The sequence below is a fragment of the Aotus nancymaae genome, unplaced genomic scaffold (assembly GCF_030222135.1).
Source record: "Aotus nancymaae isolate 86718 unplaced genomic scaffold, 86718_ANA_hifiasm-v0.15.2.pri h1tg000099l, whole genome shotgun sequence".
NCBI classification, from domain to species: domain Eukaryota; kingdom Metazoa; phylum Chordata; class Mammalia; order Primates; family Aotidae; genus Aotus; species Aotus nancymaae.
In genome coordinates, this window is record NW_026988514.1 from 6,564,712 (window position 1) to 6,582,871 (window position 18,160).

General features: G+C 42.8%; 1 protein-coding gene and 1 pseudogene across 2 annotated transcripts; both read left to right on the forward strand.

Annotated features, from left to right (window-relative positions):
* Window positions 1-211: 211 nt before the first annotated feature.
* On the forward strand, window positions 212-4,685 carry LOC135268069 (olfactory receptor 13A1). 2 transcript variants are annotated; one of them, XM_064370066.1, is made up of 3 exons: window positions 212-801; window positions 996-2,758; window positions 3,443-4,685. In XM_064370066.1, the coding sequence occupies exon 3, from the start codon at window positions 3,455-3,457 to the stop codon at window positions 4,439-4,441; it is 987 nt and encodes a 328-aa protein (XP_064226136.1). In that variant the 5' UTR covers window positions 212-801; window positions 996-2,758; window positions 3,443-3,454; the 3' UTR covers window positions 4,442-4,685. The 2 variants fall into 2 exon arrangements, with proteins under 2 accessions (XP_064226136.1, XP_064226135.1); XM_064370065.1 differs by having other exon boundaries at window positions 212-2,758.
* A 9,144-nt stretch (window positions 4,686-13,829) lies between these two features.
* Window positions 13,830-15,578, forward strand: LOC135271946 (transcription factor 7-like 1; annotated as a pseudogene).
* The last annotated feature ends 2,582 nt before the right edge of the window (window positions 15,579-18,160 follow it).

Here is an 18,160-nt window from a genome sequence, read left to right on the forward strand (position 1 = left end):
TGGACAAGGTCATCTTCAAAAAATGTTAAGCCTGAACATCTTAGATTCTGTCATGTTCTGATTTTTAGTTTTCTGTTCTTGGAGCATGTCCACAATATATAAATGGCTACCTTCATATATAATAAAAGGACATTAGATTAATATGGTATCCGTGAAAATCACTGAACACCTTTAGAGATAAAAATAATGAAACTAGTCAAGTTCTCCATTATTAATTGTTTTAAAATTTTCTGTTTATAAACTATGAACCATAAATTGGAACAAAGATATAATCTCACTACAAGTAAAGTGTATTTTATGTTAAATATACTCTTGTCTTTAGAGAAAACTCAATGAAATTACCTTTTTAATTTCAGAGATTTTTAGGGAAATTATTGTTATTCCTTTAAAGTGATAAATATCATCCAAGATGCCCTTTTACCGCCTCAGAAGCTTGAGTGCCAAAGGGTTTGATAAATGTGGAAAATAACCACTGATTAAATATCCTCCTGGCCTGCTGGTGAGGTGCCCTTGTGTTGTCTGAATGCAGTATGTGTTTAAACTTGCCAATTGTTACCTGAAATTGTGTTATTTTCGCTCACACCCTTAGTAATAATCTTGTAATGCTTGCTGAGAATTGAAGCAAATGCCCTGTGAATCTCAGGGGAGCAAAGTCTTTGTTATTTTCAGAAGAAATGACTGGCTGAGGCTCTCAAGAGATCTTTTGGTCATTCTTGTGGAAAGAGGGATGGAGCCCTGATTCTTTGATCTCACTATTGAATGGTTGGTTGAGAAGACTATCTTCCTGTCCTGGAAATCACAGTGAGTGGGTCATTACCCGAAGGCTAATGTGTTCCCTGAATGTGAATGTGTTTATTGAAATTTCCTTGTGATCAGCAACTGTTCAAAACACCCGTTTGTGTTGCAGGGTCGTTGCTTTTTTTCTAATCTCACCGCGGAGCTGAGTTAAGAGATTGGCTTTAAGGTTTCCTTTGTAATAGGTTTTCTCGCTCCAGGAAGGATACATGACAGGCCCTGCACACTGCTGCTTGGTAGGCGTTCAGTGATGGATGCGTTTGCCATCTCCCAGGTACAGCTGCAGTTGTGCTGAGCCTGGTGTATTTGCAATGTGCACTGTGGAGTGCACCATGATCTCGTGATGGGTGGAGAAATCCAGTGGCTAGAATTCTAGGGAGGAGGACATCATTGGGAAGTGCAGAAACTTCACACTGGGACATTGACGAAAGAGATCCAATTCTGTCCCTGAAGTCAAAAAGAAGTCACTCGTTGGGCCATCACAAGAGCAAATAATGTTACAGTTATTTCTTCAGATTCACAACTCACTCTTTTTGTCCCAAACAATAATGAAATCAGCTAAAGCATATTGTATTTATTACATCAACTCAGTTATTGAGCTATTTTGACACCTTGCTGCTGGAAGATACATAGATGAAACACCATCATTTCCATTGATTCTGATCATACCCCACATTCATACAGTCTTATTGCTCCGAGTCATAGGGATTTTATGCTCATCTATTCAAAAAACAGTCTTTACCTTATTAAAAGGTGATATGACCTGAACTGGAGGTGATGTTTGGTCATTTTGTGTAAACCTTTTAATATTTTAGTGGTAAATATTTATCTTGAATTTTGACAAAAACAGAATTAAAATGAACATATTTAAAATGGACATCTTCCAAATCTTCATTTAAAAAATAAACATATTCCAAATGTTCATTTTTAAAATGAGCATCTTCTTTAATTTTTAATGAATAAAGAGTTGAAAAGGAAAAACCAAATGCGCACTATGCTGATTTTATCTTGAGCAGTACAGAATGTGCAGTATCTTAAGAATATAAGTCATTCTGCTGTTATTCATACTAGCCTGTTCATTAGCATTATTTAAACACACACATTTGAGTGGCAGGGGGCTGGGTGCCAAGAAGGGATGTCCGGAGATAAATGGGTATTTGTGTTAACCTTATAGGACACAGTCGAGTAACCTGATCAACCAGTGACGTGTATTGGGTTCTAGGTTAGAAGTCAGTATTTGAGGGAACACAGAGGAAAGGTCTTTTCTTCCCAGGAAAGGGATGCTCAGAAAGAGGGGGCTGATGATGGCCCTGGTTCATGAGGAAAAGGGCATTCCTGGCTGATGGAGTAGCAAGAACAAAGCCAAGAAAGCCTGGAATGGCTTGGTGCATCAGCCAGTCTGGGAGTGCAGGGCACGGCTGGAGTTCTGGCTTAGTTGAGTGGGAAGAAGGGCTGGAGAGGAGGTGGATCCAGGAAAAGTCACTGGGAGTATTTATTCTTTTGGCAATGGGGAGTCCTGGAAGAACTGTTGTAAGGATCATGTGTGATACATCTGCCTTTTAGAGATGTCATTCTATAGAAAAAGTAGAAAATACAAACCAGCAAAAATCAAAGAAGTGAAAACAATCACTGTTCAAGCTCTGATCTAGCACTCACCTGTTGTTTTACCTACAGGTGCATATACAAACATGCTTTTAAAATTTATTTTTATTTTAAATTTTTTCTATCCTCAATTTCAAAGGGAACAAATCTGCTTTTAAAAAAAAAAATGAGATCCTATTGTACACATTATTTTAAATCTCTTTTCATTCTCTTTTTTTTAATTAAAAAAAATTTTTTGAGGCAGAGTCTCACTCTGTCACCCAGGCCAGAATGCAGCATCGTGGTCTCAGCTCACCGCAACCTCACCTCCCATGTTCAAGCGATTCTCCAGCCTCAGCCTCCCAAGTAGTTGGGATTACAGGTACCCACCACCACCATGTTAAGTTAATTTTTGTATTTTTAGTTGAGACAGGGTTTCGCCATTTTGAACAGGCTGATCTCGAACTCCTGGCTTCAAGTGATCTGCTTGCTTCAGCTTCCCAAAATGTCATTCTCTTTTTAAAAGCATCAATAAAACACTTCCAAAGCATTATTTTGATAATCATACAGTAAATTTATGTTACATCAATATACCATAATATACTCACATTTGAGAGTATAAATTGTTCTAAACTTTCACTATTATATTATAAATAGTGCTGCTCTGACACCTTCAAGATGCTTTTTATTATTTTCTTAGGATAAATTTCTAGAAGAGAAAGTTCTGACTCAAATGGAATACATGTTTTTAAAGGCCTGCATCTTTGCAGCCCTTCTAATACTAGTCAATATCATGCTTTTCCATCTTTGCCAAATCATGGATGATTAAGAGTGGATCATGGATTTAATTTGCACTTCTTTGAGGCTGAATGATGCTCATGAGTTTAACTGGCCAATTGTATTTATTTTATAAGCTGAGTGTTCCTGCCTTTTTTCTATTGTAATATTGGGGCATTTATCTTAATCAATATGCCCTAATGAATTTCTATCATACATGCCGTGATGGGAGGTATGGAAGAAACACAGGAACAGCCTTTCTCAGGACATCTTTTGTTTCTCCCACTAGCTCTGAAATCACATGAAGCTGTGGATGGAGATTCACCTGATAGTCGCAGAAACCCCTCCCAGCCCAGGGACCATGAGTAACCAGACACTGGTAACTGAGTTCATCCTGCAGGGCTTTTCAGAGCATCCAGAATACCGGGTGCTCTTATTCAGCTGTTTCTTCTTCCTCTACTCTGGGGCCCTCACAGGTAATGTTCTCATCATCTTGGCCATCACCTCCAACCCTGGGCTCCACACCCCTATGTATTTTTTCCTGTTCAACTTGGCTACTATGGACATGATCTGCACCTCTTCTATCATGCCCAAGGCACTGGCGGGTCTGGTGTTGGAGGAGGGCGCCATCTCTTACAGGGGCTGCATGACCCAGCTCTATTTCCTCACGTGGGCTGCATCCTCAGAGCTACTGCTCCTCACGGTCATGGCCTATGACCGGTACACAGCCATCTGCCACCCACTGCATTACAGCAGCATGATGAGCAAGGCATTCTGCAGTGGGCTGGCTGCAGCCGTGTGGCTGCTCTGCGCTGTCAACACGGCCATCCACACTGGGCTGATGCTACGCTTGGATTTCTGTGGCCCCAATGTCATTACCCATTTCTTCTGCGAGGTCCCTCCACTGCTGCTTCTCTCCTGCAGCTCCACCTATGTGAACAGTGTCATGATTGTCCTGGCGGACGCCTTCTATGGCATAGTGAACTTCCTGATGACCGTCGCGTCCTATGGCTTCATCATTTCCAGCATCCTCAAGGTGCGGACTGTAGGGGGAAGGCAGAAAGCCTTCTCCACCTGCTCTTCCCACCTCACCGTGGTGTGCATGTATTACACTGCTGTCTTCTATGCCTACATAAGCCCGGTCTCCGGCTACAGCGCCGGGAAGAGCAAGTTGGCCGGCCTGCTGTACACCGTGCTGAGTCCTACCCTCAACCCCCTCATCTATACTTTGAGAAACAAGGAGGTCAAAGCAGTCCTCAGGAAGCTTTTCCCTTTCTTCAGTAATTAACTTCTATCTTCTGAAGTTCTTATTCTTGGAGATTGCGGTTTAGTGGAGTCTGATGAACAAGTTTATGGACTGGGAGGCAAATAGACTTGTTTCTTCTACCCCAGCAGAAGTCTGCAATGGATGAGCTGGGAGTTCTGGTGCCCCGAGACTGGCTGACGGGGGTATTGTGGTAGGTGTGACCCACCAGCCTCTGAGACACAGGATCCCATGGTCTGACTCCATGGGGTTTCAGTGCTGAGTTGGCAGAGAAACACAGCTCCCTGGGAGGAGAAAAGTGTTCCTTGTGTTTTCGACTCATAGCCATATCAAACATTTTCCTTTTGTATGTACAACACTCGGGGTATAAATGCTAAAATCACACTTTGAATTCAGGTGTGTGGGTCTAAAATGTTAGGCAGGACTGTGGATCCCACAGCCCCTGAAGGGTTGTCAGACTAAAGCATTGTTTTCAGGTGACCACTGGCCTCTAAGAAACCTACCCCCATTATCTTACCTCAACTCTTTCCTCTGAAGCCACTTGGACTTCAAAAATAGTTTGATTTTAATGCAAATGGTTATTTCTGCTTTTCTCTTTTCTTCTTACAAACACTTAAGAGAAAATGTACTATTAGGACCACCCATTGCTTCCAGGGTAGAAACTCCAACTTTACCACCTAAAAAACAGCCTGAGATTTTATCCGTCCTTGACTTTGTTCTCAGATCCTGAGTGTCTGACCTACCTAATTGGCCTGGGGCAAGGACAACTTCCATGAGTCAGCTCTAATAAGTTACGTGGCATTGTAATAAGGCATTGCTATCCTTCCATTGTTTCAGATAAAACTGGGTGGATGAATCCTCCATTTCTAATGAAGGCAGGTCTTGTGCTTGTGCTCCATGCTATTAGAAAACTGCACTGAGAGTAGAGTTTGATATTTGATTTAGAAAGGATGGTTCTTCATCCAGTATTCTCATTATCATTCATCAGAAGCTCATTGATTCAATGAGCTGTTGTGGCTTTGGCACGTAGATTGTTACAGACAGTTTAATCTCTTCTAACAGAATTCTGACTCCCAAATAACATATTGAAACCCTCAGAGGTCTCAGAGACTCTCCAATAAACAAGGTTTTGAAAACGATTACCAATGACTCTGTATGATTACTCATAGATTTTCAACATTAAATGAAGAGTATTATTTATAGTGTTATTCATCTTAGTTTATCATTTTTTACATTTTCTATATTTTACAACAGATTCGAAAAACAAAAAGCACTTAGACATGCATCGAGAGTTTAAGAGAGCGTTAGTTATTTAGCAAAATAGAAATATAAGACTTGATTGACATTCTTACAAAGCTGGTATCTAATTAAACAGACTTGCACCCATGATGGTGAATATTAAAAAAAAGTATAAAGAGTGTTGCATTTCAGGGGATCTGGCAAGATGGCCAAATAGGAATAGCTCTGGTCTGCAGTTCCCAGTGAGATCACCATAGAAGGTGGGCGATTTCTGCGTTTCTGAGGTACCCTGTTCATCTCATTGGGACTGGTGAGGCAGTGGATGCAGCCCACAGACGGCAAGCAGAAGCAGGTGGGGCATTGCCTCACTCAGGAAGTGCAAGGAGCCAGGGGCCTCCCTCCTGCAGCCAAGGGAAGCCATGAAGGACTGTGCTATCCAGCCCAGATACTATATTTTTTGCATGATTTTTGCAATCCACAGACCAGGAGATTCCCCCATGTGCCTATACCACCAGAACCCTGGGTTTCAAGCACAAAACTAGGCAGCTATTTGGGCAGACACCAAGCTAGCTGCAGGAGTTTTGTGTTTTTTTCCCCCCATTGGTGCCTGAAACCCCAGCAAGACAGGACCATTTGCTCCCCTGGAAAGGGGGCTGAAGCCAGGGAGCCAAGTGATCTTGCTTAGTGGGCCCCACTCTCATGGAGCCCAGCAAGCTAAGAACCATTGGCTTACAATTCTCGCTGCCAGCACAGCAGTCTGAAGTCACCCTGAGATGACTGGCTTGGCAAAGCTGCTCTGGCCAGACTGCCTCTCTACAGTCCTCCTCACTGGGCAGGGCATCGCTGAAAGAAAGGCAGCAGCCCCAGTCAGGGCCTTATAGATGAAACTCCCATCTCCCTGGTACAGAGCACCTGGGGGAAGGGGTGGCTCCTTCGCACTTAAACGTTCCTGCCTACTAGCTCGGAAGAGAACAACAAAAGGATCCCGACAAGGAGGAGGATTCGCCCCGCACAGTGCTTGAGCTCTGCTAAGGGAAGACTGCCTACTTAAGTGGGTCCCTGATCTCCATGCCTCCTGACTGGGAGAGACCTTCCAAAAGGGCTTGAGAGCTCCAGCTGGCATCAGGCCAGTTCACCTCTATGACGAAGCTTCCAGAGGTAGGAACAGGTAGCAATCTTTGCTGTTCTGCAGCCTCCACTGGTGATACCCAGGAAAATAGGGTCTGGAGTGGACGCCCAGCAAACTGCAGCAGACCTGCAAAAGAGGGGTCTGACTGTTAGAAGAGAAACTAAGAAACAGAAAGCAATAACATCGACATCAACTAAAAGAACCGACACAAAACCCCCATCCAAAGGTCATCAGACTCAAAGATCAAAAGTAGATAAGTCAAAAATAATTATCAATTATTATTGATAATAAAAGACTATGATGGGAAAATTTGAGGGACATATGTAAGGATTAGAAAAACACACCTCATTCAGCTAGCAGAACCCAAATTTTTGTTCACCCTATGTGTATATAAGGATTTCCATACAACTTTGTGTAGGCTTGTTTTTCTCATATTTGCAATATTCACATTGCTCAAGGAACTGACAAAGCAACACCAATGAACTGAGTGATCATAGCTTTTTTTAGCCTTTAAAATTTTTAAGCATTAGTAATCTGAGATAGTGGATCATATTTGATAATCTACTTTGAAACAAATGGAAAAAATAAACAACGTTTTCATTTACTTTTACCTATACATAAAAAGGTACATAGTTTAAAAATAATTGCATTGTTTGTGATTAACACAATTTGTTTACTATAATTTAGTATACTAAAGATATCACACAATTTATTTATTTATTTATTTATTTGCTGATACACATTTGAGGTGTTTCTGCCTTTTGGCTATGGTGAATAGTACTGTTATGAACATGTGTGTACATGTATTTGTTTGAGTACTTTTTTTCAAGTCTTTGGGGTATATACCTCAGAGAAATTGTGTGGGGTGGGAGAAAGGGGAGCAACAGCTTAACGGGTATGGGGTTTTCTTTGGAGATGATACTATAAAAATGTTTTGGAACTAGCTAGAGGTGGTCCTTGCATAACATTTTGAATGTACTGCATGCCACTGAATTGTTCACTTTTAAATGGTTAATTTTATATGTACATTTACCTTAAAAAATCCCATAGTTCTGAAAGTTTTACAATGAAAAATAATAGTCCCTTTTTAACAAGATGGCAGAGTAAGAGACATCACCTTTCAGCCCTCGCCTCCCCACAAAACACAAATATAGACAGGTATCCACAAATCAAAATGGCCCTGAGAGGACTCAGGGGCTCATTTAATAATCTACAGCAACACAGTGGAGTGACGAGAGAATATTCACACAGAAAGGATCACTGGTGAGACTGGTACACCTGAAATACCAGGAAATAGCTAGGAACAAAGAAGAAAAATGGGATCTATTGGTATCAGCCATATGGGGAGAACCACCATGGTTCTCAGTGACCTGCTCTGCAGAGGACACTGACATTTCTGCCAGGAAACCCCAGAGAGGAACATGGGGCTGCACATACCTGTTCCTAAAAAAGCAGCTGCTGTTATCCCACTCTGGGACCAGAGCTGCCATCTCAGCCAATCCTGTGTATGATCCTGACCTCTGAGCCTCAGTTGCTCCATAAGTGCCCACACTTCAGACCCCAGCTCTGTGACTGTACTGTACCTGACTATGCCTCAGACACTGGTTCGTATCCCGGATCCTGGAGCCAAGGTCCCTCTGTATGTGCCCACAGTTCATATAACAGCTCTGAGCTAGCCCATGCTCTGGATCTGTCTCTGAAGCAAGGCTGCATAGACTCATGCCTCATATACCAGAGCCACCACCATGGTGAGCTAGCTTGGATCCTGGTCCTTGGAGCCAAGGCCTCTCTATGTGTGCCTGTGCTTAGAGCATCAGCTCAGCTGCCATAGAGAACTAGGATCACCCTGACCCCAGAGGCACTGTAGCTCTGTGCATGTCCATGCTCTCATCCACAGTTCCCTGGCTGCTCTACAAGTATCTGACATGACATACCATTACCAATTTGGCCGTGTGGTGGTGCCTGTGCCTTGGGCACTGGTATCATTACCACCTCAGACCCCAGAGCTGTATTTCCTTCACATATGTTCATGCTATAGGGTTAGGCATTGTGGTTGCTCCACAGATACCACTAATCAGACACAAGTGCCACTGCCACTGCAAGTAGGGATGCAAGCCAGATTCAATGTCAAAAGGATCTCCTAAGCCCCAACTTTTCCAGTGGGAGAAAAAGAGACTGGGAAACCTTAACAGTCATTACCACTGGAGACCCTTTTATCTCTCACTGCCACTGCAGACATCCACAGTGTTGGTTGCTTTGGATCCCTGCAATCTTTGTCAACACCAAACTCAGGTGACAGAGCTGCATGGACTACAGTGCTACACCATCATCAATGCTGGAACTGCTGTGCCCACCCAGCCAGTGCCATTGAACCCCCTATATCTGCATAGTGGAAGATCTTTCCTCAATGAAACCAGCCTATAAGATTTGGAAAAGATTACAGACATAAATGTCAGGCAATCAGAAAAATGAGAAGCTAAGGAGAAATATTACCACTAAAAGAACACAATAATGTCCTACTAGCTGACCCCAAAGAAATGGAAATCTACATACAACCTGACAAAAAATTCAAAATACTTGTTTTAATGATGCTCAGGTAACTTAAAAAATACAGAGAAATGATTCAATTAAATAAGAAAAACATTGAACTACTCAAATGATAAATTTAACAGAGATATTGAAATAATAATAGAAAAACAAATTCTAAATCAGAAGAATGAAATGAATGAAATGAAAAATGCAACAGAGCAAGAACACCAATAGCATAATTAATCAAGCTAAAGAAAGAATCTTTGAATGCAAAGGTAGGTTATTTGAAAACATACAGTCAGAGGAGAAAAAAGATTAAAAATTGTTAAAAAAATAAAGAAAGCCTACAAGATTTATGGGACAGCATCAAAGGAGCTAATATTCAAATTATAAAAGTAGAGAAGAAAAACAGAAATCAGGCTGGGCGTGATGGCTCAAGCCTGTAATCCCAGCACTTTGGGAGGCTGAGGTGGGTGGATCACCAGGTCAAGAGATCGAGACCATCCTGGCCAACATGGTGAAACCCCTTCTCTACTAAAAATACAAAAATTAGCTGGGTGTGGTGGCATGCACCTGTAGTCCCAACTACTCGGGAGGCTGAGACAGGAGAATTGCTTGAACCCGGGAGGCGGAGGTTGCAGTGAGCCGAGATTGTGCCACTGCACTCCAGCCTGGTGCCTGGCAACAGAGCGAGACTCTGTCTCAAAAAAAAAAAAAAAGAAAAACAGAAATCAATAGGGATAGAAAGCTTATTTAAAGAAATAATGGCTGAAATTTCCCAAAATATGAGGAAAGATATAAATATCCAGGTACAGGAAGGTCAAAAGTCTCCAATCAGATTCCACCCAAACAAGATTATAGCAAGATATATGGTAATCAAACTGTCAAAAATTAAAGGGAAAGAAAGGATTCTGAAAGCAGCAAGAAAAATGAAGTATATTGCATATAAAGGAATCCCAATAAGAATAGTAGCAATTTTCTCAATAGAAACCTTCCAGACCAGGAGGGAGTGGGATGTTCTTTGCTAAGTGTTAAAGGGAAAAAAAAACTCAACCAAGAATACTTTATCTGGTAAAGCTTTCCTTCAGAAATGAAGGAGAGAAAAGCTGAGTTAGTTCCTTACAGGAAATGTTAAATAAAGTTCTTTGAGCTGAAAGTTAAAGGACACTAATTAGTAATATGAAAGTGAAAAACTTGCAGGTAAAAGTAAAAACACAGTCAAATTGACCACACTGTAATACTGTGATGTGGTATATATTGCACGTTTGACATGAAGGTTAAAAGATACAACTATTCAAATAATGACAACTATAATAATTTATTAAGGGATACATAATACAAAAAGATGTGAATTGGGGCACGTAAAACATAAAACGTGGGGAGGAGGATTAAAAATTTTGAGCTTTGGCTGGGTGTGGTGGCTCACACTTGTAATCTCAGCACTTTGGGAGGCTGAGGCGGGTGGATCACCTGAGGTCAGGAGTTCGAGACCAGCCTGGCCAACAAGGTGAAACCTCATCTCTACTAAAAATACAAAAATTAGCTGAGTGTGGTGATGGGTGCCTGTAATCCCAGCTACTCAGGAGACTGAGGCAGTAGAATTGCTTGAACCCAGGAGGCTGAGGTTGTAGCGAGCCAAGATCACACCACTGCACTCCAGCCTAAGTGACAGAGTGAGACTATCTCAAAAAAAAAACAACAACAAAAAAAAAATTGAGGTTTTAAAATGTGATCAAAGTTATCAACTTAAAATTGCCCCTTATAACTGTAAGATATTTTAGTAAGCCTCATGACAACCACAAAGCAAAAACTTACAGTAGATACACAAAGATAAAAAAGAAAGAAATAGGAGCATACTGCTACAGAAAAATCATCTAATCACAAAGAAAGACAGCAAGAGATGAAAAAAAGAACAAAGCATCTACAAAACAACCAAAACCAACTAACCAAATAGCAGTAGTAAGTCCTTACGTATCAATAACTGTCTTGAATGTAAATGAATTAAATTGCTAAGTAAAAATACAGAGAGTGGTTGAATGTACCAAAAAAAGACCCAACTATATGCTCCCTACAAAAGACTCATATCACTTTTAAAGACACACATAGACTAAAAGTAAAGGGATGGAAAGAATATTTCATGATGGAAAACAAAAAGCCGGGGTAGCTACACTTATATAAAATAAACTTTAAGTTGAAAACTGTAAAATAAGAAAAAGAAGGTCATTACATAATGATGAAGGAGTCATATAGAGAAAAAACAGTAATTGTAAATATATATGCACCCAACATTGAGGTACCTCAATATAAAGCAAATATTAATAGATCTGAAAGGATAAATGGGTTATAATATAATAATTGTAAGGGACTTCATACCACACTTTTAACAATAGAGAGATTGCCTAGACAGAAAATTAATAAGAACATTGGATTTGAACAATGTTTTAGATAAAATGGCTCTAATAGACATATGCAGAACATTCCATTCTCCAGCCACAGAAGATATATTAGTCTGAAACAGACAAATAAAAAATTGAAAGGGAAATTTAAAATATATTGAGGCAAAAACAAATGAAACAGAGACTAGAAAAACAATAGAAAAGATCAAGAAACTAAAAAAAAGATGAGTTGGTTTTATGAAATGACAAAAAAATTTAGCTAGACTAACAAAAAAGAGAAAATATTCAAATAAAGAAAATCAGAAATGAAAGAGGAGATGTTACAAGTGATACCACATAAATACAAAGACTCATAAGGCATTATTATGAACATTATATGCCAACAAATTGGATAACCTAGAAGAAATGGATAAATGTCTAGAAACACGCAGTTTATCAAGACTGAATCATGAAGAAACACAAATATGGACAGACCAATAAGTAGTAAGAAGATTAAATCAGTAATCAAAACCCTCCTACAAACAAAACCAGGAACAGATGGCTTTACTAATAAACTGTACCAAATATGTATAAAAGAACTAATATCGATCTTTCTCAAACTCCTCCAAAAATGTTGAATAGGAGGGAAGACTTCCAAATTCATTTTATGAGGCCAGCATTACTCCAATACCAAACCTAGACAAGAGCTCTACAAGAAAAAAAAATTATCAGCCAATATCCCTGATGAACACAGATGCAAAAATCTTTTTATTAGCAAACTGAATTTAATAGAACATTAAAAAGATCATTCACCATGATCAAGTAGGGTTTATCCCAGGAATTTAAGTATGATTTGACAAACACAAACCCATAAATGTGATACACCACATTAAGAGAATGAAAGAAAAAAAAAAATACGTGATCCTCTTAAATACAGAAAAAGCATCTGACAAAACTTCTTTTTACAACTTTCTTTCACGATAAAAACTTTCACAAATTAGAGAAGGAATGAACCTCAATACAATAAAGACCATATAAAACAAACACACAGCTAACATTGGACACAACGGTGAAAAGTTGAAAGCTTCTAAGATCAGAAACAAGAAAAGGATGTCCACTCTCACCACTTGTATTCAGTACAGTTCTGGAAGTACTAACCTAAGCTCTTATGCAAGATAACAAAATGAAAGGCATCCAAATTGAAAAGGAAGAAGTTAAATTGTCTTTCCTTGCAGATGACATAATCTTGTACGTAGAAAACTCCAACCACTTTATAAAAGCTATTAGAACTAATAAATGAATTCAGTAAAGCTGCAGAATAACCTAGAAGAAACGGATAAATGCTAGAGAAATTAGTAAAATCTCTATACATTAACAATGAATTATCCAACAAAGGAACCAAGAAAACAATCTCATTTACTACATTATAAAAATACTTAGGAATAAATTTAACCAAGGAGATGAAAGTTCTGTACTTGGAGGACAATAAAACATTGGTGTAAGAATTTGAAGAAGGCACAAATAAATAGAATGATATCCCATGTGCATGGATTGGAAGAATTAAGGTTGTTAAAATGTTCATACTGCCAAAAGTGATTCAGTGTAATCCCTATCAAGATTCCAATGACATATTTTATTTATGCTAACGCTAAAGTATCTAAAAATTCATGCTGGTTAATGTGAATCTATTTAAAATAAAACATTTGGGTACTAACTTTCAAGAAAGGTCAAGTAATAATCATATTACCAGAAAGTCCCTGAAAAAAAGTTTGCTAAGAATTACTAACCTTTTAAAAATGCTCAAGGTAGGTAACCTATTTTTCATTTACTTGGTTGTGGAAATAGAGACTATCCCAATTTCCCATAAAATCTTCTCTTGATATTGGCTGCAATACCATGGTATAAAGAACTCAAAGTGCCACTAGACATAACCAGAGTTTCTGATGATAAACAATGATGCTGGGTAATGTTTGAATGAGAACATTTGATATGGATGGTCAGATAAAAGATATCTAGAAACTTTGTTGCGGGGGCTAGCGCAGCGGGCCGGCGAGCGGGCGGGAGGGGCATCGGGCCGGGCCGGGCAGGGCGCGGGCGGCTAGGGGCTCCGAGATCGGCGGCCCCGGCCCGCGTCCCCACCATGCCCCAGCTCGGCGGCGGCGGGGGGGTGCGGCGGCTCCAGCGCTGGGGCGGCCGGCGGAGGGGACGACCTCGGGGCGAACGACGAGTTGATCCCCTTCCAGGACGAGGGGGGCGAGGAGCAGGAGCCGAGCAGCGACAGCGCCTCGGCGCAGCGGGACCTAGACGAGGTCAAGTCGTCCCTGGTCAACGAGTCGGAGAACCAGAGCAGCAGCTCGGACTCGGAGGCGGAGAGGCGCCCGCAGCCCGCCCGGAACACTTTCCAGAAGCCGCGGGACTATTTCGCCGAAGTGAGAAGGCCCCAGGACGGCGCATTCTTTAAAGGACCCCCCTACCCTGGGTACCCCTTCCTGATGATCCCGGACCTGAGTAGCCCGTACCTCTCCAACGGTACGGGAGACCCCTGTCTCCCGGAGGAGCGCGCACTTACCTGCAGCTGAAATGGCCCCTCCTCAATGTCCCCTCCAGTGCCACAGTCAAGGACACGAGGTCACCATCTCCAGCACACTTGTGTAATAAAGTTCCTGTCGTTCAGCACCCACATCACATGCATCCGCTGACTCCCCTCATCACCTACAGCAATGGCCACTTCTCCCCCGGCTCCCCGCCCACTCACCTCTCCCCGGAGATCGATCCAAAGACAGGAATCCCCCGGCCTCCTCACCCATCCGAGCTGTCACCATATTACCCGCTGTCTCTTGGAGCTGTCGGACAAATCCCCCACCCGCTCGGCTGGCTCGTCCCACAGCAAGGCCAGCCCATGTACTCTCTTCCTCCTGGTGGCTTCTGGCATCCTTACCCCGCCCTCGCCATGAATGCATCGATGTCCAGCCTGGTCTCCAGTCGGTTCTCACCTCACATGGTGGCTCCTGCCCACCCTGGCCTGCCCACCTCAGGGATCCCCACCCCGCCATCGTCTCCCCCATCGTCAAGCAGGAACCGGCACCCCCCAGCCTGAGCCCTGCGGTGAGCGCAAAATCACCAGTCACCGTGAAAAAGGAGGAGGAAAAGAAGCCCACATGAAGAAGCCTCTGAATGCCTTCATGTTGTATATGAAGGAGATGAGGGCCAAGGTCGTAGCTGAGTGCACCCTGAAGGAAAGTGCAGCCATTAACCAGATCCTGGGAAGAAAGTGGCACAACCTGTCTCGAGAAGAACAGGCCAGGTACTACGAGCTGGCTCGGAAAGAGCGGCAGCTTCACTCGCAGCTCTTCCCGACCTGGTCAGCCCGGGACAACTACGGTAAGAAAAAGAAGAGGAAGAGAGAAAAGCAGCTGTCCCAGACACAGTCACAGCAGCAAGTCCAGGAGGCAGAGGGTGCTCTGGCCTCCAAAAGCAAGAAGCCATGTGTTCAGTACCTGCCCCCGAGAAGCCCTGTGACAGCCCTGCCTCCTCCCACGGCAGCATGCTGGACTCTCCGGCCACCCCCTCCGCAGCTTTGGCCTCACCAGCCGCCCCTGCTGCCACCCATTCGGAGCAAGCCCAGCCCCTCTCCCTCACCACCAAGCCAGAAACCCGGGCCCATCTGGCTCTCCATTCCGCTGCCTTCCTGTCCACTAAGGCTGCAGCCTCCTCCTCTGGGCAGATGGGCAGCCAGCCTCCCCTCCTGTCCCGGCCCCTCCCCCTTGGGTCCATGCCCACAGCTCTGCTGGCCTCTCCCCCATCCTTCCCCGCCACGCTCCATGCCCACCAGGCCCTCCCGGTGCTACAGGCCCAGTCTCTTTTCCTGGTCACCAAGTCTGCCCACTAAGCTGCCCCCTGGCCCCTGCAGGCTGTCACGTGACTCATCGAGTAGTAATAATTCAGAAGAAAAAGAAAAAGGAGACTTTATTGGTCAATATTTGACCACTCTGGACTGTTCTGTAAAGTGGCTGGTAACAACAGCACTTTACAGTTTGTAGATGTAACCAGTAGCTGATCTTAAGGGTTTTTTTTTTTTGAGACGGAGTTTCGCTCTTGATACCCAGGCTGGAGTGCAGTGGCGCAATCTCGGCTCATTGCAACCTCCGCCTCCTGGGTTCAGGCAATTCTCCTGCCTCAGCCTCCTGAGTAGCTGGGATTACAGGCATGTGCCACCATGCCCAGCTAATTTTTGTATTTTTAGTAGAGACAGGGTTTCACCATGATGACCAGGATGGTCTCGATCTCTTGACCTCATGATCCACCTGTCTCGGCCTCCCACAGTGCTGGGATTACAGGCGTGAGCCACCGCGCCCGGCCCCGGCTAATTTTTTGCACTTTTTAGTGGAGACGGGGTTTTGCCATGTTGGCCAGGATGGTCTCGATCGCTTGACCTCGTGATCCACCCGCCTTGCCTCCCAAAGTGCTGGGATTACAGGTGTGAGCCACTGCTCCTAGCCTCATTTTAACAATTTTTAATGGTATGATTCAGCGGCATTAATTACCTTCATAGTGCTGTTCGGCCATCTTCAGAACCTTTCCATTATCCCAAACTGAAACTTTGTACGCCTTAAACAACATCTCCTCATTCCTTCCTTCCTCCAGCCCCTTCACCCATTCTTCTATTTTCTGTTTGAATTTCACTACTCTAGATACTTTTGTATATGGAATCATACAAAGTTGCCTTTTTGTGTCTTGTTTATTTCACTTAGCCTATTGCCTTCAAGGTGCGTCCAGTTGCAGCATGAGTCAGAATTTCCTTCCCTTTTAAGACTGAATAATCTTCCCAGTGAATGTCTTTACCACATGTTGCTTATCTATACATCTGCTATGGACGTTTGGGCTGTTGGGAATAATGTTGCTGTGGACACTGGTGTGTAAATACCTGTGTGAGTCCCTGCTTTCAGTTCTGTGTGTATACCTAAAAGTGGAATTGCTGGGTCAAATGTCATTCTGGGTTTAATTGTGTGAGGAACTGCCACACTGTAACCACAGCTGCTGCGCATCTTACATTCCTTCTAGCAATAGGTACCAGGTTTCCAATTTCTCCACAGCCTGGACCACCCTCATTATTCTGGTTTTTGGTTGGTTGGTTGGTTGGTTGTTTTTTTAAAAAAACAGGCACCCTAGTGCGTGTGAAGTTGCATCTCGTTGTGATCTGCGTGTCAGTGATGACTAGCGATGCTGAGCATCTTCCTGTGTGCTTATTGGCCATCCATAGACCTCCTTTGGAGAAATGTCTATTCAAGTTCTTTGAATCAGGTTTTGTTTTTGTTGTTGTTGAATTGTGGAAGTTCTTTTTATATTCTGGATGTTAAACCCTTATCAGATAAACCATTCACAAATATTTTCTCTCATTCTTTAGGTTGTCTTTTCACTCTGACAGTGTCCTTTGATGTTTTTTAATTTTGATGTTCAATTTATTTTTTCTTTTGTTGCCTGTGCTTTTGGTGTCATAGCCAAGAAATTACCAAATTATTGTTTCGTTTTTTAAAAATACGTTATTTATGTGATTTTTTTGGCCGACACGTGTCTCTAATGATTGATGGCTCTTCTTGAGGGTGGCGTTTTAACACGCAAATTTGATGTCACTCTCCCAATCTCCTTCCGTGGCTGCCCTTTGCTTCTAGGCCGCAGCGCTTGTCTGGCCTCACTGCTGCTCTGGCCTCTACCTTCCTCTAGGGCCTCCCTTCTGCTGCCTCCAGCTCTGACCACAGTGGTCCTTCATCCCTCAGTGCACTTGCCTGGGGCCTCAGCACCTGCAGTTCCCTCTGCCTGGAATGCGGCAGCTCCCATGTTCCCCTCCCGGCCTCCACCTGGTGCCGCTGTTCCTTCTGACGGTGGCCCCCGAGATCACTGGTCAGTGTGGCCTGCCCTGGACCTGCTCCTAACTCCCCTGTACTCCTCCACACTCTTCTCCAGTAAACTAGTGGCACTCATTTGTGCCATCCAGGGACCCCTGGAAATTTCATGACCCTGTCAGCGGCTGGGTGAGGTCGAGTCAAGTGTGTTTCATGACAGTACGGAGACCTTATTGACCTCTTTTGGCTGCAAGCGGGAGCGTCTTGCAGGGGGACAGTGCAGCTGTGTTAGATGTGACAGCTTACACAACTGAAGCACCGCTACTTTCCCTTTTTTTTTTTTGCTTTAAAAAATATCTCTCACAAAAATATGTGACTTATGTTACCATGTAGTGGGCTTGCTTCTGTTATTTTAAAACAAACTAATAAATCTCCTAAATGTTTCTCAGTTTTATTTTTTATTGTTATGGTTCATTTTCTTCCCTTTGCCCCAGCTTTATGAAGGTATAATTGACTGTGCATAGCCACTGCACCACAGCCTGCACAACATGGGGAGACCCCGTCTCTAAAAAAATAAAATAAAAAAATTGTCATATAATGACATCAGTTTTTCTTGAATCATAAATCATAT